Raw genomic sequence first — 23884 nt, forward strand, 5'->3', positions numbered from 1 at the left:
CAAAATTTTCCATACTAGATTCTATTAACAAAAAAACACACAGAAACATTTCTGTTTGTGTTGGGGATGAAGAAAAGCAGTAAAGCAGCAGCCATATTTCATTTTTCATGTTTTAAAGTTAGGATGATGATCGGGTTCAGGAGAATGCCGAGAAGCCCCGCCACCCGGCTGTCAGCTTTGCAAAAGAGCCGCGGAGCTGTCGGTCGGTCGGGAGGCTCAAACGGAGGTGGGGAATCCCAATAGGGAATTCCATGGGCGGAGCTTTGACGTCACAAAGACGTCCTTCCTGGAGTCCACGTTTCAGCCGGCCATTGTTTCATCTTACGAACTTTTCGCCTTACGAATCTCCTCCGGGAGCCAATTAAGTTCATAAGACGAGGTATTACTGTATACATGAAAACTGACATGGAGGACATTCTGAGAAAACTGAAGCTTCATGGCCTAATTAATTAGATATGACTAAGAGTAGGAACAGCCTAAAATGTATATTGGCTTTTTGTTATTATATAAGAAATTGGAGTAATTATTGGTTAAATTATGTATACTGAAATTGTAAAATTGTAATATAACTTAAAATTAATGGTATTTTCTTTTTCTGTACACGTGATTGGAGAGAAAAATAAACCCCCCCACCCAAAAAAAATCATCTTGTCTGCAAACTTGCCAAGGGAGTGAATGACTGACTCATGATGCATTCCAGAACAGTTCCTTGAGAGTTAGCCTGAAATACAGGACCGATGGGAAACTGTTCAACTCCAGGCTGCCACCAAGATAAAGGAGACTATGCTACATGACCTCCTCTTTGCTGATGACTACGCCCTGAATGCTGGATCAGAGTAGGAAATGAAATTTATTTGTGCCCATCTCATATCATGGAAGGATGAGAAAGAGGAGACAGACTCTTACTGCCATCTAGTGGTCATTAGGTCAAACAGTCAGTTATCTAAAGGATTAGCAGTTCAAGAAGTCAATGAGAAACAGAAAAAAGGGGGGGGATGCAGTTGAGATCAGTTGGAGAAAGTTGTTCACGTATTGGATGATGATGGGTGGCACTGGAATTTCAGAAAAGGAACTGGCAATCATGTTGCTTAGAATGTTGCCTATTAAAGCTCTGTGGACAGTAGCTCAGTATAGATCTATTCTGGATGTTTGCCATGAGCATTCTTGTAGGGACATTGATTTCCTGTAGGCTCTGGTATGGATGGAGACCAAGGCATAGCAGATGTGTGGCTATGGATCTAGTGAATGTGGCTACTATTCTGAGATCTAGAAATGTGTGTTTCCAGCACATTTGTTGCATCCCATGTCAATCCATGCTCTCATACTTAGCATCAGGAAATTAAGAAAATGCTTTTCACTCTTACACACACTAAAGCAGAGTAACGGTATACATCGTACCTGCTCATATATTTAAAAGGAGCTGCTGTTATACTAAGAAAATTAATAAGGTATTTAAAAAATATTAACAAACAAGGCCTGGGAGAAATGGTACAGATGGTTATCTAATTTTAAAAACAATAAAACAAAAACCAATCAAAATTCCCCAACATAAATCAAAAGGAAGACATACACAACAGAAATTCTGACCAAAACTGACACAATCTCTGTCTGAGTTCAATCCATACGATAATTACTGACAATACACTAATAACATAACTCACAAATACCTTCCATTCACAAAATTAATAAACATAACCAAACTAAGTTGTCACAATATATATCCCTGCTATCTTGCAGGTACCACCACCCCTTTTTTTCTTTTTCCATTATTATCTCATCTACAATCTTTACTACACTACCTATCTATCAATGCATATAGCAAAGCTTTACGTTATTCTTAAATTACTATATTTTATAGATATAAGACTATGTAAATACGAATATAGAATACAAAATAATTATCTATAGATAAATGTTTGAAATGAATTTACAACAATATATATATATATATATGCTACTGTATAAAAAGATTGCTTGCCCCATGCCACTCCTATCTCTCTTTTTGTATTCCCATTCCCTTTCCCCATTCTTAATAAATTAATAAAGTATATTTTTAAAAAATAAATAAATAAATGTGACAGCTGGATTGTAGTAGAAAGGAAAATGAGAAAAGACATGTTGCATTGGCTGAAATCTAATTGTACAGCATGTATTCCATTAAATAAACCACTGTAAAAAAATATTAACAAACATTGGTGTAAGACTTATGACTGAAGCAGTTGCTCCAGGTAGAATAGAATAACAGAGTTGGAAGGGACCTTAGAGGTTTTCTAGTCCAACTCCCTGCTCAGGCAGGAAACTCTACACTACTTCAGACAAATACATTATCCATCATCTTCTTTAAAAAACTTCCCTGTTGGAACATTTGCAACTTCTGGAGGCAAGATGTTCCTATGATTAATTGTTCCAACCATCAGGTAAATGTAACTTAACATTTTCAAGTTGTTTGATGCAATTTTATTACCCATTGTAATACATTTTTGTGTGTTCTGTCTCCACACATATAAAAACACCTCCCTCTTGATTTATAAAATTTCTTCTGTCCTTATGATATTTGCAATGGGTTGAATCAAAATGTGAGATTGCAATATGAATAGAGCTTTTGCTTGTAAATAATTTATATCTTGAAACAAATGTTTGCAATTTAACTTCTCTGTCTTAACACATTTATTTTGTGTAGTTGGAAAACATGTCCTATGTTTGCCCAATTTCAGTAATCTAGCACCCTGTTTGCTAAGACTTTACGGTGATATTATATTAGGACCTAATCACAGATATAGTGGATCTCTTTCCTTGCAGCAATGCCAGCTGATTTATTTATCTATCCAATTTATGTGGCCACACAAGACACTCTAAGTAGCAAATGAAAAAAACCCAAATAATTATATTAAGACAAAACCAAGTAAAATTATATTGAGGCTCAATAAAAATACAAATTATGTTATGCTTATGTTGGAGTTTCCAAACTAATGTCCCATTCCAAATGCTATGCAGGGCTTACAAATGAGCAACCAATCTTTTGAATTGTACTCAGAAGTCTATTATAGCTAATTTAATATGGTGTCACATGGGTGGGCGACACTTGTTCCAAAACTATACGCTTCTCTGCTTTCTAGACTTGCTGAGGCTTTGAGGTTATTCCCATGTGAAGCACATTGCAACAGTTCAACTGAGAGATTACTAAGGTATGAATGATTTGTGTAGTTCCTCATGATGGAAGAATACATGCAATGGGAATACAGTGTTCCTTCGATTTTCGCGGGGGATGCGTTCCGAGACCGCCCGCGAAAGTTGAATTTCCGCGAAGTAGAGATGCGGAAGTAAATACACTATTTTTGGCTATGATCAGTATCACAAGCCATCCCTTAACACTTTAAACCCCTAAATTGCAATTTCCCATTCCCTTAGCAACCATTTAGATTATTACTCACAATGTTTCTTTATTAAAGTTTATTTAAAAAAATATTTATTAAAGGTGGACGAAAGTTTGGTGATGACATATGACATCATCAGGTAGGAAAAACCGTGGTATAGGGGGGAAAACCGCAAAGTATTTTTAAATTAATATTAATTAAAGACTTTTCGCGAAGTTCGAACCCGCGAAAATCGAGGGAACACTGTACAAGGTTTATTTCTACAGAAGCTCTCCTGACTACAGCTATTACCTATCTTTGTGTAGGAGCTGTGAATCTAAGAAAACTCCCTATTTGTACACTGGGCTGACTTATTCACTCACTCACTTAATTAATTTGATTTCTAGGCCGCCCTTCTCCTGAGACTTTTTTTTTGGGGGGGGGGGTATGACAGCACTGAAAAAAGTGACTTACAACTGGTCTATGCACTTATAATGTTACAGTGCCCCTGCAGTCGCATGATCAAATTTGGGTGCTTGGCAACCAGCATGTATTTTTCACGGTTCCAGGGTTATGTGATTATTATTTTCAAATTTCCCAGGTGGCTTTCCACTAGCAAATGGGATAAACTGCATAATTTAATGACTATGGTCAAAGGTTGCAAAATGAAGTGTTGAGTCACTTAATAACTGCACCACTTAGCAAGGGAAGTTCTCATCTCAATTGTGGTTGTAAATCAGGACTACCTGTAAATTAGATCTGGAATACATACAATAATTACCTTAGGTGTCCTATACTTTAAATATTTCATGTAATTTGTTAACAGAAGCCAGGCATTTCTTACCACTTGTGAATATAGAATCATTAGAATATTACAATGGAAAACTTTTCAGTTTCATATTATAAAAACAAATACAAATTCTGAGGCTTCAATTGTCTCATTTTCTCAGCAACTCTTAAATACCTGCAGTTCTGCTCTGGGGATTCCCTAATTCCTTGGAATAAATTGTGGGGTGGAAGAGGGAGGAGGGCTTTGCAGGCTCAATGAAAAGTTTCAGTTCCTTGTCAGAAGTATCACACTGTTCAACGGTTTTATTTCTTAATTAAAACCATTATAACTGCCTAAAACAATCAAATTTGAGTTTATTCTGTAACAATGTGATAATATGAAGCTTTTAACAGTAAAGATGGCATGTGGAATTGATAGACTTGCCAAATGATTTGTAGATGGAGTACTTGACTGTTTTCTTTTGGAGTTGCCAATCAGATTATCATTTTTGCTTAAGTAAACGAAATTGCTTTTATCTTCGCTACTGCATTTCATTAATTGATGTACTGATTATGCTTTATACATGCAAAAGCCTAAAAAGGAACACAGCAGGAGGACTAGGTGCGCTGCACAGATAGCATTGGAAGCAGCAAATATCTAACTGCTATTTGCCAAGCTTGTTTTCTTCAGCAAACTACTAGCTGATATGACTCTGGAGAGAAAAAAATAGCCATGGGAGGAGTCTATTATCAGCTTGATTATTTAGAGTGACAGTAACTAATTGGGTTGTTGTAGCAGGAACCCATCCAGCACCTATTACTCATAGTCTTGTATGAGCTCTTCCCTGTGCCTTCTAACTGATGAATGACATTGAAAGAATACGCAGGGTGTTTTAAAGATAAATAATTTTGTAAGACTAGGATCCTCTAAAAAGAGCACAATGGGCAAAACCTTAGTTCTCTATACCAGGGTTCTCCAAACTTGACAAATTCTGGGAGTTGAAGTTCACAAGTCTTAAAGCTGTCAAGTCAGGAGCCCCCTGTTCTAAACTGTTTTACAACATTGTTGTTGAATCTCCCAATGAATATTTTCCTGACAGTACCAATAGCAAGCAAGTACAGTGTTCTCTCTATTTTCGCGGGGGATGCGTTCCGAGACCGCCCGCGAAAGTCGAATTTCCGCGAAGTAGAGATGCGGAAGTAAATACACTATTTTTGGCTATGAACAGTATCACAAGCCTTCCCTTAACACTTTAAACCCCGAAAGTGCAATTTCCTATTCCCTTAGCAACCATTTAGATCATTACTCACCATGTTTATTTATTAAAGTTTATTTTAAAAAATATTTATTAAAGTCGGATGAAAGTTTGGCGATGACATATGACGTCATCGGGCGGAAAAAACTGTGGTATAGGGAAAAAACCCACAAAGTATTTTTTTAATTAATATTTTTGAAAAACCATGGTATAGACTTTTCGCGAAGTTCGAACCCGCGAAAATCGAGGGAACACTGTAATATATATAAGATGTTAGTGCAGTCAGATGGGGATGTGATCGAAGGATTGACTAAATGGTGGCAAAGTGAGATACAAGTAGAGGCGCAAGAGATGAAAAATATAGTGGAGAATATAAGGAAAACGAAGAATACAAGAATTAGGGAAATGAGAAGGGAAATATTACATAAGTGGTATTACACACCTGTTCAACTCGCATACTTTCAGCAGAAGGTTAAGGGTATTTGTTGGCATGGGTGCCAAGATAAAGGAGTGTTTATGCATATGTTTTGGGAATGCCCGGTAGTGCAGAATTTTTGGCCAAAAATGCAAGAGGATTTTAATAGGATGTTAAATATTTGATGGATAATTACTAAGGAAATGGCATTATTAGTCAAAAGAAATGCGATGGGAGAATTTAGAGAAATAAAACAAGCAGCTATAGAAAGCGCTCAGGCGGTAATAGTCTTAGGTTGGAAGGGTACGACAAAATGGACAATGCAAAATTGGTAGCGGTACATGGTGGACCACATTCAATTTGAGATTATGGATAAAAGGATGAATTTGGTTAATGAAACTGACTTGCGACAACTGATGGGACGATGGGACAAAGTAAGACGATATATGGCGAGTAGAATCCGAGACCAAGCTACAAGAAAAAAATTGGAATCACTTTATAATATGTAAATAGATACTTTGTTCTCAAGTTAAAATGGTTTATACAAGAAACACCCCCGATTTGGTGGTGGGGTATGAATATTTGTCTGGTGGTGGGCACAATACACAAAACACTTGTTTTATGTTGTGTGAGTTTTATATTGTAAAAAATCAATAAAAATATTTAATAATAATTTAAAAAGACAGTACCAATAGAGGCCCCTTGTATTGATTCAGGCTGTGCTGCCCAGATTAGTTCTCATCTGCTGTTGGTTATGAAAAAAACTAAACTAAATTGGATCTTGGCAAGCAAATGGGCACACACTAACATACAAATTAATTAGATAATGACAATAACATGCAAATGAGGATTCTCCAAATTAATAAGGACCAATCTCATCATGGAGCACCATAATTCACAGATGAAAAATAGCTACAAATGATATTTGTAATTTTTACTTTCTGAAGAATATCAGAATGTGATTTGTCTTCATTTCAACAATTACATTTTAACTAAATACACAATAGTATAATTTTATAGTAAACCAACTTACTATATGTTGGAAATAACTTCAGAGATCTGGATTAATAGCCTTTGTATATCTATCTCTATCTATTTGTTGTACACTAAATTATGTTCTGTCTTTTAGGCCTTTTCTGATATATTCCTAACACTTTGTTATCAGAAGTGAAAATATAGAGTGCATTGTATTGTATAATGACAATCTTACAAAATGCTAAGATGGTGAGGAGATGAACAAGCTATGACGATTCCCTATTTTAAAAAGTATTGAAGATGGAAACCTTGCTTGCAAAATAATTCTAAGACTCATGTTTCTATCCTCAAACATCCTGCTGATCAGCTGAGATATCAATTCTCTTGACACAAGGGCGAGATCTCCTGGCTGCAGCACAACATTTCAGACTGTTTGGAATAAGAAATCTATTCTGACAGTATCCCATATGATATCTGTTGAAGACTGGCCAAGACAGACTTACGTACACATTATTGTTTTTAGATTTACTTTGCAAGGGCATTGTTATTTTTTAGTCAATTATAGGAAGGAAATCAAAGTCCTCTCATCATACATTTATTACACTATAATCAAGACAAAAGGCTCAAAATCACAAATTAGAATAAGACCCAAGGCTAAGATTGAAAGGAAAGGTAAGCATTCCCTCCTCTTATTTGAATTTTAATTTGAGATCTCTTGGGCATCTCCTTCTTGACCACATCACAAATGACACCATTCGACAACATTTTAGTGTGGCACCAATTATAGAGATGAAAGAAGGCCGACTCCACTGGTATAAATATGTCTTGAGAGCAGCACCCATTGCCAAGACTGCCTACCGACTAGAAGTCAATGGCTGGTGACTTCACGGATGCCGAAAACAGAGATGGTAAGATTCCATCAACAAATATATGCAAGCACCTTGGTGTGCACCCTGGAAACACAGCTGACCATGCAAAGTGGCATTCAATGATCTGAAAAGTGGACCTTGCACTCCCTGAAATCAACTATCTCTGTAATCAAATAAGAAAAAGTTTCCTTTCTCCAAACAGATCACTGTTTTTGATCAGCAAGTGCTAAACTAAGAATATCACAAACTTAGCAGGATGCCTGATTACCGAGAGCAATTCCTAGAGGGTGCACTTTCAAGAAATATGGGCAAGGTTTTCCTATATAAAGATCTCTTGGAAAAGACAGTGCATTAAACCAACCACTTCAGACAGCTGATTTTTGCATATTGTGTTCTTGGAATAAACTTCATCTCTGATTCAAGCAACTGCCTGAGGTCTTTATTCTCAGCTCAGAAACAAACAATTATACTGCATTAGTACCAGTTATTTTGAAATACAGCATCAATTAACAATTATAAATCTTGCCACAAATGCAATAGCTAATATATCTATAAAAGGAATGATATGTTAAAACTATAGTACTATAATACAAATGATTATGCCTAAGGTATTTTGTGTCTTCCTTTTTTCAGAAAAAACTTCTGCTTTTCTTATCATAATTTAACATCTGTGGTAAAATATCTGCCAGTGGTTCTGGTGTCATGGCCTCAAATTTATATAATGCTACAAACAAGATTGAGATCTATACTCCCAATAGAGGAAAGAGACAAAATAGAAACATTTCACCTTTTGATTTAGGATAGTTTACATTTTAAGGGTGTTGATTTGAAGGGGATCTATGACAAATGACTAACGAATTCAGTGAACTTGCCAAAACTGAAGTGTGATGTATACAGTCAGCCTAAACAGCATAAATAGACAACTATTTTGAGAAAGTATACCTCTACCTAAGAATGCCTCTACTTAAGAACTTTTCTAGATAAGAATCGGGTGTTCAATATTTTTTTGCCTCTTCTTAAGAACCATTTTCTACTTAAGAATCCAAGCCCAGAAAAATTTTCCAGGAAATTTGAGAGCGGCACAAAGGCCTGGCCAGTTTCCTGCCATTTCCCCATTAATCCCAGCCATCTCGTGCTTTCCTGGGCTGCCACAGGAGGCTTTCGCAGTCCAGAGTGAACAGAGCATTTTCCTTTCTCTGAGCGTTTGTAGAGGGAATAAACCTCTGCCAGCGCCCAGAGAAAAGAAACGCTCCCTTCGCTCTGGGCAGCCGAGAGTGAACGGAGCGTTTTCCTTTCTCTGGGCACTTGGAGAGGCAATAAACCAATTCACTGTGGTGACTCCCTCATGCTGCCTCCCATGCACCCAGCGCGACGGTGCCTCTCGGAGCGTCTGGGTGCGGAAAGGCAAAAGGGGGTGCTTCGCCTCGGCCAGATAAACTCGGCTTCAGCCAAACCGAGGAGTCACCACAATGAAGGAAAGACGCCGGCTACAAAGCGAGCGAGTGAGAGGAGAGGGGATCCCTTCAGCATGGGAAGGAAGAGGAAGCAGGTAGCAGAAGCAGCCGCCTTTCGGTCAAAGAAGCAGGAGGTTCCCCCCTCTCATCCACCTAGGTTTCTTTCTCTGGCGCAGTGTATGGGAGGCAGCCTCAAGCCGGGTGTATGGGAGGCGCGTTCAAAGTTTTGAATTTTTTTTGATTCCCCTCATCTCACCTTCTTTCTTCAGCAGCGACTGTCCTCCTCCTCTTCTTCTTTCTCCTCCTCCTCCCACCCAAATTCCGAGCTTTTATTTCTTTCCTAATGGGTTTGCACGCATTATTTGCTATTACTTTGATTCCTATGGGAAAAATTGCTTCTACTTACAAACTTTTCTACTTAAGAACCTGGTCATAGAATGAATTAAGTTCTTAAGTAGAGGTACCACTGTAATTGAAAATCTAACTGTTTACATAAGCAATAGAACAAGCGATTCCAAAGTAGAAAGAAAATGTCATGATCTATGTTTATTTTTGTTGTCAGCCGTCCTGAGTCCCTAGGGAGTTGAGCAGCATAGGTAGATAGATAGATAGATAGATAGATAGATAGATAGATAGATAGATAGACAGACAGACAGACAGACAGACAGACAGACAGACAGACAGACAGACAGACAGACAGACAGACCAATCAATCAATAATTCTAGAGAAATTGCCCATTAATAGTCTTGTGATATTCTGCTCCATCAATGCCTTAAATGGTGGGGAACTAAGCACTACTATAAATATATGAACAAAACCCCCTCAATCTCATAATATTTAAATAAACAAACTGAGAGTGGAAGTGGAAGAAGGATATGATAAGCAAGTGAAATATATATAGGTAATGTGAAATATTTTCTTTACTGGGAATTAAAGCAACATTTCTCTTTTCAAGCTATTATTTAAGAATGCTCTTTTAAAAGATATAAAAACCTATGATGTTGCAGTATCAGTATGACAAGTAACACTGAATTTGTAACAAACAAAATGGCATTGGATAATATTCATTGCTATAAAAGCTTTGGTGGATGACACTGTGAAATGAATTCTCTGCTTAATGTGCTTCAAAGCGCAAAAGATAGCTTGGAAAACAATTGTTGAAATAAAAAATTCACAAGAGCACTTCAAAATACTCCATATCTCTTGAACAGTTTGGTTATACCCCAAAACATTCAGAGGCATAAAAATTACCTCCTCTTGCTATATATATACAAACAAATGTAATCAAAATATCCAGTTAATATAAATTCTATAAAAACTATTTAAATATTTCCCTTTGAAACTATTTATACTTGGATATTAAAAATTATCAGTTAATCTGAAATAATTATAGTAAATAATTGTTTAGTTATGAATTGTACAGACAGTCCCAATCTGTTAAAATTCTGAATGGTTTTTGGACTTATTTCCAATCCCTTTTAGCATTATGTTAGCTCTGCTTTTGTACAGGGGGGGGGAGTATTTAGTCAGACACCAATTGTGCAAGTTCTCCCACTTAAAAAGATGAGAGAAGTCTGTAATTGACATCATAGGTATGAGAGACAACATGAGAAAACACATCCAGAAAATCACATTGTCTGATTTGGAAACGAATAGCTCAGCTCCAGCGCACATTTGCATACCAGCCAGCTGATTTTTGGTTCGTGCAGAGACTCTGGGAGAACATTTTTGGCCTCCAGGGGGGGAGGCCATTTGCACCCTCTCCATGCTCCAGTAAAGCCTCCGGAGCCTGGGTGGAGGGGGAGGACGGGCCTACCAGGCTCACTGGAAGCTAGGAAATGGAGGAGAAGGAGAGGGTTGTGCGCACATGCATGGGAATGGGGCAGCAGGAGGGGTCATGCATAGGTAGGCGGGCACAGAGGAGCATTAAATTACGGGTGTGGGCATGCTTTTGGCACCCAAGGGGAAAAAAGTTCACCATCACTGCCTTATAACAAAGTAGTACAAGAATACATCATCCCTGAATTTTATTTTATTTTAAGACAAAAGCATTTTTAAATCCTCTTTCACTAAACCGACAGAAAAATGAATGCAGAACTTCTCTGCTGTAGCAATACTATCTGAAGAACTATCTGATGGTGGGAGCACCAGATAATGATATCCTACTATTATCTAATTCAGAGTTGGGGGGTGGAGATAAAGTCTGACATGAAGAGCTTTTGTGAATAAGTAATTATTCTGACACTGTATTGCTGCATACTGTCAATGTAGCATCTGTAATTATTAGGGAAGGGAAACTGGGGCATGAAGGCACAGAACTGCCTTGATTGAATGGTAATCATTTGAAATATGGGTATGAAGTGTTAATTAGACACTGAGTAAGTGCTGAGATGCAAATGCTACAGGCTTTCATTCTGGTTAGATAATAAGTGAGTGGGGCTCTTGCTGGAATGTGTCTGAGCGCATTCCTTCTTTTCTTCATGACAGAAGGGAAAAAAAACTGTTATTACTAACAGAAAATGTTTAGCAGAAGATGAATGTTCAGAGATGTGAACAATTGGAAACTATTCCATCTTCTGAAGCTTTATTTGTTTCTCAGATACCACTTGAACCCTATAGTTTAATGGGGTACTTCAATTATATTACCTGATAGAGAACTGGATGTGATTGATTAAGTATGCTTAATCAATCACATCCAGTTCTCTATCAGGTAAGTTCTCTATCAGGTAAATTTATTTATTCATTTGGATTTAAGCAAATGAATAAATGAAGTAAAATAAATATGACATAAGATTCAGATTTTGTTACAGCTCATTTATGCTTATGGATTTTATACTTTAAAAGATCGTATGACTTGTTCTTACCTGTGTATACAGTTTTTGGATTCAAGATACGCCATCCCAGCAGCAACATCTAATGAGAATTTCACCAACTGTTTGGTTTTTAGCTCATCCTTTTTCTTTCTTATAAAGGAAAGGAAATCACCTCCTAGAGAAAGAGACAGATTAGCAATGAGACATGATAGGGTGATATTCTCATTTATCTCTCATTAGAGATACTTGACTGAACAGGAGGCAGTGTACTCTGCTATGCTTTTCAATCAATCTGATGGCTCAGTAAAAATAACAAGATTATAGTTTAATTAAAACTAATTTTTACAAACTAGTTTAGATATATTTCTGTTACAAGGAGAATTCTGCACATTGCATAGAAGACTTAAGAAGAAACCTATGCATAAAGCTGCAGTAAGCACAGGACATGTCTATTATCTCTTAGCTGATATGTAAGCACCTACAGGAGAAATGCTCTGTTGGATCATTATTCTGATTATTGGAAATAATGTGTGCTATTTACAGGAGGCAGTGATAATTCCATTTTTAAGAAGGGCACAAAGCATTTGGGAAGTTTGCATTAAAGTAATCCATAAAAAGTAAGATGTGAAGAGATATTTGAAGATGCAATATAAAAAGTAACTGCATCCTCTTCGCAGATGATGCAAAACTATTCAACACCACCAACAATACTACAACCCTTCAAAAAGACCTTGATTATGTATCAGAATAACCAAACAAGTGGCAACTTCAAATCTCAATCAACAAATGCTCAGTCTTACACATTGGCAAAAATATTCAGAACACAAAGTACAAACTAGATGATCATGTCCTTGTTGATGATCCTCACTCAGTAAAAGACCTTGTTCATGATCCTCACTCAGTAAAAGACCTTGAAGTAGTCATCTCTAATGATCTAAGTGCCAGAACCCACTGCAACAACATTGCTAAGAAGGCATTAAGAGTGGTTAACCTAATCTTCCATAACTTCTTCTCTGGTAATATTGTACTTTTAACCAAAGCATACAACAAAATAGGCTAGACCAATTCTCAAATATAGCTCATCTGTCTGGAATACACAATACATATCAGACATGAATACAATTGAGAATATCCAGAGATATTTCACAACAAGAGTACTACTTTCCTCTGTTCGCAACAGAATATGCTATTGCCACAAGACTTGAAATTTTAGGCCTAGATAATTTAGAACTACACCACTTTTTATCTGACCTATGTGTAGCACACAAAATTATCTGCTACAATGTCTTACCTGTCAATGACTACTTCAGCTTCAAATACAACAATACATGCACCAACAATAGATACAAATTTAAGGTAAGCCACTCTAAACTTGACTGCAAAAAATTCAACTTCAGCAACAGAGTAGTCAATGCCTGGAATGCATTACTTGACACTGTAGTTTCTTCCACAAACCCCCAAAACCTTAACCTTAGAATGTCTCCTGTTGACCTCACGTCATTCTTAAGAGGTCTGTAAGGGACATGCATAAGTGCACCATTGTGCCTATCATGCCTGTCCTAATGTACCCGCGTATTCGTAAAATTTCCTGTACTTATAACCATGCTTGTACTTATATATTCACAATCATGTTTATACTTTGTAATCATATACACATCTGACATTCTCTCTTGGAGTGGAGTTTCTAAACTTGCATGTCTAAAACAAAAACTTAAATGATAGTTTGGCAAAATACTTGCATTTTTATCCTATAGCATTTTCTGAAAGCTCATTAAGATCAGAAGGAAAAACCTGATATGAGAATTATAAAATATAATAGGGTTTTATTTTAAAGAATCCATTTATTAATATATGTCTGAAATTCAAGGTCTTACACAGCTTAGCCTCAGGATAGATCACAGCAGGGGTAAGTAAACTGTAACTTATATAGAGTTTCCAACATCTGTAGTCCCTAAGTCCCTAGTCCCTAAGATTTCTTTTCTATCCTATTTTACAACTAAGAAGCAAAATAGTCTTCAATAAGGCTTAAGGGTCTTATTTTACTTAAACTACAAAAAAGGGAAGAATTCTAATTTTAGGTGTCTTATCTCCATGTTTTCTGCAATACCCATAGGGTTCAAAATTAAATTAGAAATACATTCCCAAAAAAGAGGTGTCTCCCATGCTTTGAAAGAAACATCCTTTTTCTTATTTATTATATAAAATCATTAACAACTGGCATGAATGTGAGAGGGATTAGCTTAATTACCAAATCCTGACATTTTTACCAAGTGTTCCAAAGAACCAGGCTTCCATACACAGAAAGACTCAAGAGGTGACAACTTAAGTACTCATCGTTTAGTTAAAGCTTTCAAGAAAACCAACTGCCCTATGGTTGTGTTCTCACCTATGTAGAACCATATATATCACAGATTATATGGTTCTAATTTATAACTTCAGTAAAAATTCTATCACATTTATCAGTGAGATTGAAACACTGGAGAGTTGTAAATAAAATTCAGCCCATCATTAGTAACAATAACAATAACAACAACATCCAAAGTACTTTTACATAGCCTCAAGTGTATAATTATCTACTTCTTTAGAAAATGGATGTGAAAATAAGTGTTACAATTGTATATTTACATAAAATATTTCATGTTCCAATAGTCATAAAGATGGCGTTATAGTGAAGCCCCTAAAAATAAGTTAGACATGGGATTAGATGAATTTATTTATACATAGATATAGCACCTCACTAATACACTCATATTACTCAAGGTGATTTACAGTAGTTTAAACAACAAACTAAATAAGCAAAAATAAAACCTTATGAAATTAAACATAAGGGATCCTACACCCACTATCTTCTAACCATATGGCATTTGTTCTTTGATAATAATAAACTGGGGTATTCTTCTCAAGCTTTTCAATTAATCTTGTTGAAAACCCCCAAATCACCTTAAGACCAAGTTTTATTTAAAATATGTAACCAATTTGACAAAACACTTTGAAAGATCTTTTTTCTATTAAATAATGAAATGTCTCCCTCATGTTCTGAGTGATGTGATCATTCTAGAATTAATGGGGTTTCTATGATATTCCCTTTCCTCCACAGCTCCCATTGCCACTATCGATTGTGGAGATTCTTGGTAAAATGAGAAATGTGGATAAATGTAATCAGAAAACTATATTCTCCTATTCAGCCAAAAGAAAAGTTTCACAAGATAAATAAACAAATATGATAGAGTCTTGACATGGGAAGCCATAATTCCCAAATAAGTCAACAAGAGAAATGCATCTGTAAAAAGAATTGCTTGATTTAAATCCAATACCAACTCTCATGATTGCCAAAATTTCACTTAAGGATACAAAAATCCAAGACATATATGTCTTAAAGAATGGAGAATATCTTATTTGGAAATGGTACTTGTGAAAAAATGATGAAATTGGTTAGAAACTGAATGTAAGCCAGATGTGTGGTAAAGCTATTAAGAAAAGCAAATGCAATTTTAAGCTACCAGAAGAATAATTTCTAAATCTTATAAAGTAACTATCATGTTCTATTTTGCTGTATTTGATTCAGAACACTACATTTGAAAGACTTTGTAGGAAACTGGAATAGGTTTGGAAATGAGCAACAAGGATAATCTGGAGACTAAAAACCAAAACGCCTTTCAAATTTCTTGAACTATGCTATACATAAAAATTGTATTTTTAAAAAAACGATTTAAGCAATTTATATGGCTTCCCATATTACAGCAATGACTGACATATAATGATTAAAACAAACTATTTACAAATAACTATCCAGGGGAAACAGCCAGGTCTTCAGAGCCTTATAAAAGCCTAACAAGTTTGAAACCATCTTGATCTCTGGTGGTGGTGGTGGGGTGCTATTCCACAAGCAGGCACTGCCACAAAGAAGGCATGGCTCCAGGATCCAACAAAATAACATTATTTATAGAAGGAACATGAAACATGTCTTCTCTATTAGATCTGGTGCGATGAGCAGAAACAATGGGAGAGAAGCAATCCTGCAAGTAGCCTGGCCTTACGGCCCCCATCTTATTGCTTTTCTGAAATATATGAAATAAGTGATTTTGTCAGTGGGCCTTGGAATCCCAAATGGAGATCAAATGTTTGAGTTGTTGGTTCTGCTATAGGTTGGGCTAGTTTTTTCTGGTTTCTATGTTGTGGATTTTTAATGTTGTAAGCTACCCAAAGTCACATGTAAGTGGGTGGCCATATAAATTTAGCATACATAGATACCAGTGGTGGGATTCAAATTTTTTTACTACCAGTTCTGTGGGCGTCGCTTGGTGGGTGTGGCTTGGTGGGCATGACAGGAGAGGGATGCTGCAAAATCCCCATTTCCTCACACTCAGTCGGGGGGCAGAGAATACGTGGGGGTGGGGCCAGTTGGAGGTGGTATTTACCAGTTCTCCGAACTACCCAAAATTTCCACTACCGGTTCTCCAGGATTGGTCAGAACCTGATGAAACCCACCTCTGATACAGACATACATGCATACATGTATTAAAATACTGTAAATTCAAGGAAATTTACAGATAGTATATTTAATTGTGTATAATTGCCCTATACTTCTAAAAAAAATCAAAATCAAAAACTAGTACAAGCTTTGAAAAGAAGACCTTGGGTTACTGTAAGGCACTCTGTAGAGCTGACCTTGAAGATCAATCAGAAGATGTCCCAGAATACAATGTCATGGACAGTTTTTGGCATTGTTTGTTCATATGCACAATTAATGTTCCATGAGGCACAATGAAAAGTGCTGTTTGCCACTTATAAAGCCCTACATCTACGTAGGGCTTTAAAGCCCTACATAGATGTAGGGCTTTATAGGTGGCAAACAGCACTTTTCATTGTGCTTCATGGAGCAGAAGCATTATATGAATGTAGCAAACAATGCCAAAAACTGTCCGTAGCATTGCATTCTGGGACAGATTCTGATTGCTCTTCAAGGTCAGCTCTACAGAGTGCCTTAGAGTAAGCCAAGGTCTTCTTTTCAAAACTTGTACTAGTTTTTGATTTTGATTTTTTTTAGAAGTATAGGGCAATTATACACAATTCAATATACTATCTGTAAATTTCCTTGAATTTACAGTATTTTGATGTTTGTACTTTAAAATGATTGTCATCTGCACTGTCCTTGGCTCACTGACTTTGTTCTATGAATTTGTGTATTGATTGCTGAGTAGATAGTTCAGTTTCCTGAATGCCTGATTTGATTCCAGGCAGTTAAGCAAGTCAGAACAAATTAGATTGCAACACAGAGTCTGGTTATAGACAATGGATTTGGTGGTGCGTTCCAGACGTAAGCAGGTAAGTTTACCAGATGTTATCTTTGTATTTGTTCAACAAAGGGCGAGCATATTTGAGCAAAAATAAGAACATACAAATCATGTATTCACTTGTGTAATATTTTAAAAGAAACCATCATTTCTTTAGTTCCTAATAATTAGTGGTTAGTCAATAAAAACTTTCACAGAGATCACTTTTGAATAATATCAATTTTTAAGACAGAACAAACTTTAACTACAAAAAGTAAAAATAGAATTCAAAATCTATAGAACAAAAAAGCAGAGAACATTTCTATATGGTACCAAATGACTAAAAAAACAAATGAAATGATTTGAAGTTAAGTGCTTTGATTAAAACAGTGCCAAGTCCAAAGAAAGAACATAGAGTTGGTTGAGGATACGAATCAACTATAATCACGGAAATCATAATAATTACCATTGTTTTCCTGCAGAAGAAATAGTTACCTTGCAAACACTTGTAGATATTTTTAGTATTAACTGAATATTTATAGACTATTTATTTGTACAGTATATCAAGTTATCAAATAAAAGTACTAAAATAAGACTACATACCGTTAAAACCTCCATTGCTCATGTTATTTTTAAGATAAGTTTTAAAAAACAATCTCAAAATATTGAATAAATTAGCTTTGGAGAACCATACTAACCAAAATATTCCATTATATGAGTCTTTAGTATAAAAGATTTATTTCACAACGACTAAAGACATGGAAATCAAAGGGCTGTGTTGTACTGATTTCTTGGGAAGCTCCTTTAAACTTTTTTTCACATGCTCACCAGTTTCACTTTTTCAATCTTAAAGAATTATGAAAGGCATACAATATAAAGACAGGATGAGCAACTATTTAGTAAGTCATTCCTACATCCCCCCCAGTTTACGCCAACAGGAACATGAAGAGTGCCTGTTACTATGATAGCTTTTTTAATTAAAAAAAAATGAATTAAGCAATCCAAACACAACTCACAAAACAATAACCCATTTGTTTGGAACAGATAGAACATGCTAAACAATTCCATCAGAAGTAGCCAATTTCATCCCAGAATACAAAAGTTTTGTCTTGAGCTTGAAAAATTCATAACAACTATTTCGGTGTTGAACCATTTCACACACCTTCCATGGCAAAATGGTGGACCACTGGTAGTCAACCTGCACTCTCGGGTCTAATCAACCTCTGTGCTCCAATTCCTCTTTTCTACAAATAAAAAAGATGAATTAATATGCTGTGTTCAGTCCAACTAGCCATGACTCCTGGATTCATGGATTACAGACCGATCTCTTTGGGTTGCATTACCTGAAAAGTCAAGCAATCAATCAAAAAACAATCCATTAACTCTACTTAGAAACTAATAACCTACTCTCCAACAAACAATTTGGTTTCAGGGGAAAAAAATTCATGTAATCTGCAACTGTAAAAACATATGGACCACTCAACTTGATCAGGGTAAAACAATAGACACAATTTACATAGACTTTTGTAAAGCCTTTGATTCAGTAGTACATAACAATCTACTTCTGAAACTAAAATCCTATGGCATCTCTGAACCCCTCGTGATTGGATAACCTGTCTAACAGGCAACAAGTGGTCAAAACAGGAAGTGCCATATCAAATCCTGCTCCTGTCAACAGTGGTGACCCTCAAGGCAATGTTCTAGGACCAACACTCTTCATACTCTACATAAATGATCTTTGTGATCATATTATAAGCAACTGCATTCTCTTTGCTGATGATGTTAAACTATTTAACACCCTCGATAATGGTGCTACCTTTCAAAAAGATTTGATCATGTAGCAGAATGGTCAAACAACTGGCAACTTCAAATCTCAACCAACAAATGTTCTATCTTATACATTGGCAAAAAGAATCAGAATTCAAAATACAAACTTGGAGGAAACAAACATGTAGATGACCCTCACTCTGTCAAAGATCTTGGAGTACTCATATCCAACGGCCTAAGTGCTAGAGCCCACTGTAACAAGATTGGTAAAAGGGCACTAAGAGTTGTTAATCTAATCTTATGTAACTTCTTCTCTGCCAATATTGCACTGCTAACCAGGGCATACAAAACCAGAATTTTCCTGAAGACCAATTCTGAAATACAGCTCACCTGTCTGGAACCCACACTGCAGATCAGACATTAATACAATCGAGAGAGTCCAGAAATATTTCACAAGAAAAGTCTTTTACTCCTCCGCTCACAACAAAATACTTTATTCTACCAGACTTGAAATACTGGGTATAGACAATTTACAACTACATCGCCTCTGATCTGATCTAAATGTAGTTCATAAAATAATATAGCAAAATGTCCTTCCTGTTCATGTCTACTTCACCTTCAACCACAATAATACACAAGCATGTAATAGATTCAAACTAAATGAAATGTAAACCGTTCCAAACTTGACTGCAGAAAATATAACTTCAGCAATACCTGATTCTGTGGTTTTCTCCCTAAACCCCAAAAACTTTAATCTTAGACTGTCTACAGTCGACATCTCCCCAATTCTAAGAGGTCTGTAAGGGGGGTGCATAAGCACACCACTGTGCTTATCGGCCCTGTCCTCCTGTCCTATTGTCTTCCTTTATTGTTACTTTTTTATTTATGTATGCTTATACAAACTACTACTGTTCTATACATGTTTGACAAACAAACAAATTCAGACATGATGCCATCAGGTAAATTGGTCTTAGCATATCAGTTATCTAACTGTCCATAGAGAGAACAGTTGCAGACTCTCAATTTCAGGAGAAAGCAGGGAATGTGTAAAGAATGGAAACTACAAATAGGTAAAAATCAACCTGACTCTTGAATGTCTTTATTAGAAAAATAAAAGAAACAAAAAGAACAATGTCTAGGAGAGAAAAAATTAAATTCCAAGCAGCATATAAGAAATCAGTGAAATAGCAATATTTCAGTCTCTTTAATTATGTTTTGTTTTATCACATTTCACATCAGACTATCTTTTGTTTATGGCATAAATAACCAGGAAAAAATAGAATTTATAGAATATTCATTCATTCCTTATAGCTTGATGAAAAAGAAGGTTAAAGAGAACCCTGTTTGAAGATTTTCATCAGTGCCCCTTCTGTAATTTTTAATTGATGAATCTACCTTCTAAAAGTTGTTTTATGAAGATTTATGTTGCAACATGTAAAATATTATATGCTCTGTTCCATTACAAAGGAAGCATTTAGGTAAGGAAAAGGGTAATTTACATCATGAAAGTGCGGAGTACAAGATGTGATATCAACTGCTATTAGACCTTGATTATGCTATTCACTGTGACATGAATTAACACCTAATTGCCTATCCTTTAATATAAAGGAATTATTCTACTGATAAACTCAGGCATTTATATCAACTGCAGCAAAAATTCTCGCAATCCATCTTCATAAGGAATAGGGTATATTAATACTTCAAACCAACTAAAAGGATTTCACTAGAGCACTTTCATTTCATATCACTAGCTGTGAATTTTGTTTTACTGCCCCCTGGCCACATTTTTTTTTAATACTATAATCATGTTACATTTATTGAGAATATATGTTACACAAACACTACCATCTATAATATAACAGCAAGTTTGAATCTAAAATAGACTATGTGGAACAACAAACTACCGTATTTTTCGGTGTATAAGACCACAGAAAAGTGCTTTAAAAATTGGGTGCATCTTATACATCGAATGCTGCCGAGGCGGGATGGGAGGCGGCGGCGGCAACTGCTTAGGCGGCTCTGGCGGCTTCCCTTCAAGGAGCAGCAGCACCGGGAATGTCACCTCCATGCCCCAGGCCACCGCCGCCGAATCTGAGGTCGGTGAACAAGCCCTGAAGGTGCAGAGCTGTCGTCCACACTGACCCCATGCTTGGGAGGGCGCGGCGATTGGAGAAGGGCGCTTGGAGGGAAGCTGTCTCAGCCGGGGAGAGGCAGCCCTGATTGGCCCCTGCCACAGCCACTCACCTGGCTCAGGTGAGGCGGCTTCACTCCAAGCGCCCACGGACCTACCCGCCCCTGCCTCAGCTGAGCCGAGCAGCAAAGCCCTAAGTTTCTTCTGGAGTGAGAGAGCAGCGGCAGCAGGCGCGGCTAGAGGCATGGCGATCGATGCCTGCCACAGCCGCTCGCCCACCCCTGCCTCAGCCGAGCCGGGCGAGCATTCTCCTTATCTGCGTGGCCCAAGCACTGTGGGGTGGATCTTGGAGGGCCCACTGTAGCAGAGGGGAAGGTCTCCTGGGCTGTTCTGCCAGCGCGGCAGCCACCTCCTCCTCTTGCCCGCTCCTGCCTCAGTCACGGCAGTGTGGTCTTTGGAGTGCCCCCGCCACCAGCCCTGATATATAAACTTTCCCGTGGCTGTGTGGGCAGAGCCGCGAAAGGGGCCAGGTGGCTGAAGCCGCCAGCCCAGAGATGCTAAGAAGAGCAAGCCTGCCTCGAATAAATGGGAGTTGATTAGTTCTGGAATGTGGGACGGTGATTTCGGGATGCCAGACTTTTAACTGAAGATCTATTTTTGCCGATCCCTCCTTAGGTTTAATGATGCACTTCAGAGCAATTAATGTGTTGTTCTTGTAGCTTTCCTTTCACTTGTGCCCTATGAATGGAAGAGAGGGTCCTCATCCAACCACAGAACTCATTCAGAAAAGCAACTTTTATTCATTCTTGTTTATTGCAAGTGTGAAAAAGAATCCCCTCCATTTCTGAATAGTGAGATTCCCTTCTAAGATGATTCAAATTCCTGGTTTATCTACTTGTGTTTAAAGAACGGAAGGGTCCATTCAATGTACCCTTGGATTAGTTAAAATAACTTGTTCAGTTCCAATAGATTTCTTAGGTTTCGTGTTTTTACAGAGATAACTACAGGCATGGACTTTAAACACTGTCACTATAATTACTTATTGGACATATAACAATTCTTATTAGAGCAAATCTTAAAAGAGATGCTTCACAGTGCAGAGGAACACAGATGGAGACCTGCTTCTGATAATTGAAGTCTTTTGGCTTCAAAGGTTGACTTTTAAGCCTTTTTGCTTATATTTCAGCAGACTGTAATTCTCTTGAAGAGTTTATAGTTTTATTCTATGATGTATTTTAAAAACATTGAAAACACAATTGTACTAATGTACAAATGCTAGGAGGGAAATGATATTTCATCAACCAACAACTTATAACACATTCTCAAAAAAATCTGTCAGTTTTGTACATCAGAAATTTGATTTCTATGTTTATTGTAAGTTGCTCATAGTCATTCTAGAGCTGAGCAGCTTTGGAATCTAATAAAACAATGCTCTTATTCATTTAACATTTTGATGATTATCCTACCTCTCCATCCAACTTACCTAAACAAGATTGGATATATTGTGCTGTTGAAGGATCTACAACTTAACTTTTCACACATGCAAATTACTCTGTGCAACATAAGCCTCTGGAATGACCCCCTTTCCCAAGAAAGATGTGGCTACAATCCTGCTGTAATTTAGGAAATTAATAAATTTCTGGCTACTTTGTGGAGAGGCTGATTGTAGAGCCTTCTTTTGTTTGCTTTATTTTGGACTTATTTTGAACACTTAAAGCTTTCAAGTTTGAAGACTCCTGAGTTAGGGGTTAGGAGTACAGGGTCTTCAAACCTGGCAAGTTTAAGGCTTGTGGACTTCAACTCACATTCCTAAGTTAGCATGACAGATGGAAGAATTCTGGGAGTTGAAGTCCACATGTCTTGAAAGTTTGTAAAAATTGTACATGGTTGTAAAAAGTATTCTGCTGGGCTGGTATTTTATGAAACAATATAATACTACACCATTTGGTTCAGAATACCTTTTCCCATGTTTTCCTCCTCTAAAATCTAGGTGCGTCTTATACACCAGTGCATCTTATACACCGAAAAATACGGTATACGGTTTTTGAAATGAAAGTAACTTGATAGAAGAAACAAACCACCTCTATCAAAATCTGAATTTAGTGACCTAGGCCCAGTCTGTATTATAGTAATTCTATTCATGGTAGAAAGTAACTTGATAGAAGAAACAAATCATCTCTATCATACTCTGAATTTAATGACCTCGGCCCAGTTTGTATTACAGTAATTCTATTCATAGAGGAAAGCTTTATATCCCATTGCAGATCCATGAACATATCTTACTGGGAGTTGAAGTTTGAAGTCTGAAATGGTTTATGCATATTATTTGCATATATGCATACATACAGAGGGGAAAGAGGGATGAACTAAAATAAGAGATACTGTATGTTGTATCAACTGAAACATTCTTCTCCTAGCACAATGGATTTTTTAATTTAAAAGTCTATGGTTTACCACTATAAACATACATATGGTGGGAAAAGCAAAAACAAATAATCTGTCTGAAGCTGATAGAATTTCAAAAAGTATTGCAACTGAACTTCCCTTCCCCCATATTGCAGTATACATTTTCTAATTTTGTAATTTTCTTATAAAAGAAAAGTTGCAACAAACTTTACTATAACATTTCCCTCCTTTACCTCTCTGGTTCCAAAAGATGTCATTTGGAAGCAACCATTGTACTTTTGGACAGCAGAAAGAAAATGCTTGCCATTGGATGCTGGTGGATGAGAAGGCAGTGTAAGAATTCAAGGGAGGGCTGAAGGGAGGGAGGTGGACTTTACTACCATTACAGCACATCCCAGGACTT

At 36.8% G+C, this 23884-nt stretch overlaps 1 protein-coding gene across 2 annotated transcripts in view; it reads right to left on the reverse strand.

Moving 5' to 3' along the window:
* The window catches only part of FER (FER tyrosine kinase), a 141000-nt gene that overhangs the window by 14241 nt on the left and 102875 nt on the right, over positions 1-23884 (reverse strand). For both annotated transcript variants that reach the window (XM_070742949.1, XM_070742948.1), the window contains one exon: positions 11956-12079. In XM_070742949.1, coding sequence (XP_070599050.1) covers positions 11956-12079 — 124 coding nt within the window. The remainder of the gene's footprint in view (positions 1-11955; positions 12080-23884) is intronic.

The sequence above is a fragment of the Erythrolamprus reginae genome, chromosome 2, assembly GCF_031021105.1.
Source record: "Erythrolamprus reginae isolate rEryReg1 chromosome 2, rEryReg1.hap1, whole genome shotgun sequence".
In the NCBI taxonomy this organism is placed as follows: domain Eukaryota; kingdom Metazoa; phylum Chordata; class Lepidosauria; order Squamata; family Dipsadidae; genus Erythrolamprus; species Erythrolamprus reginae.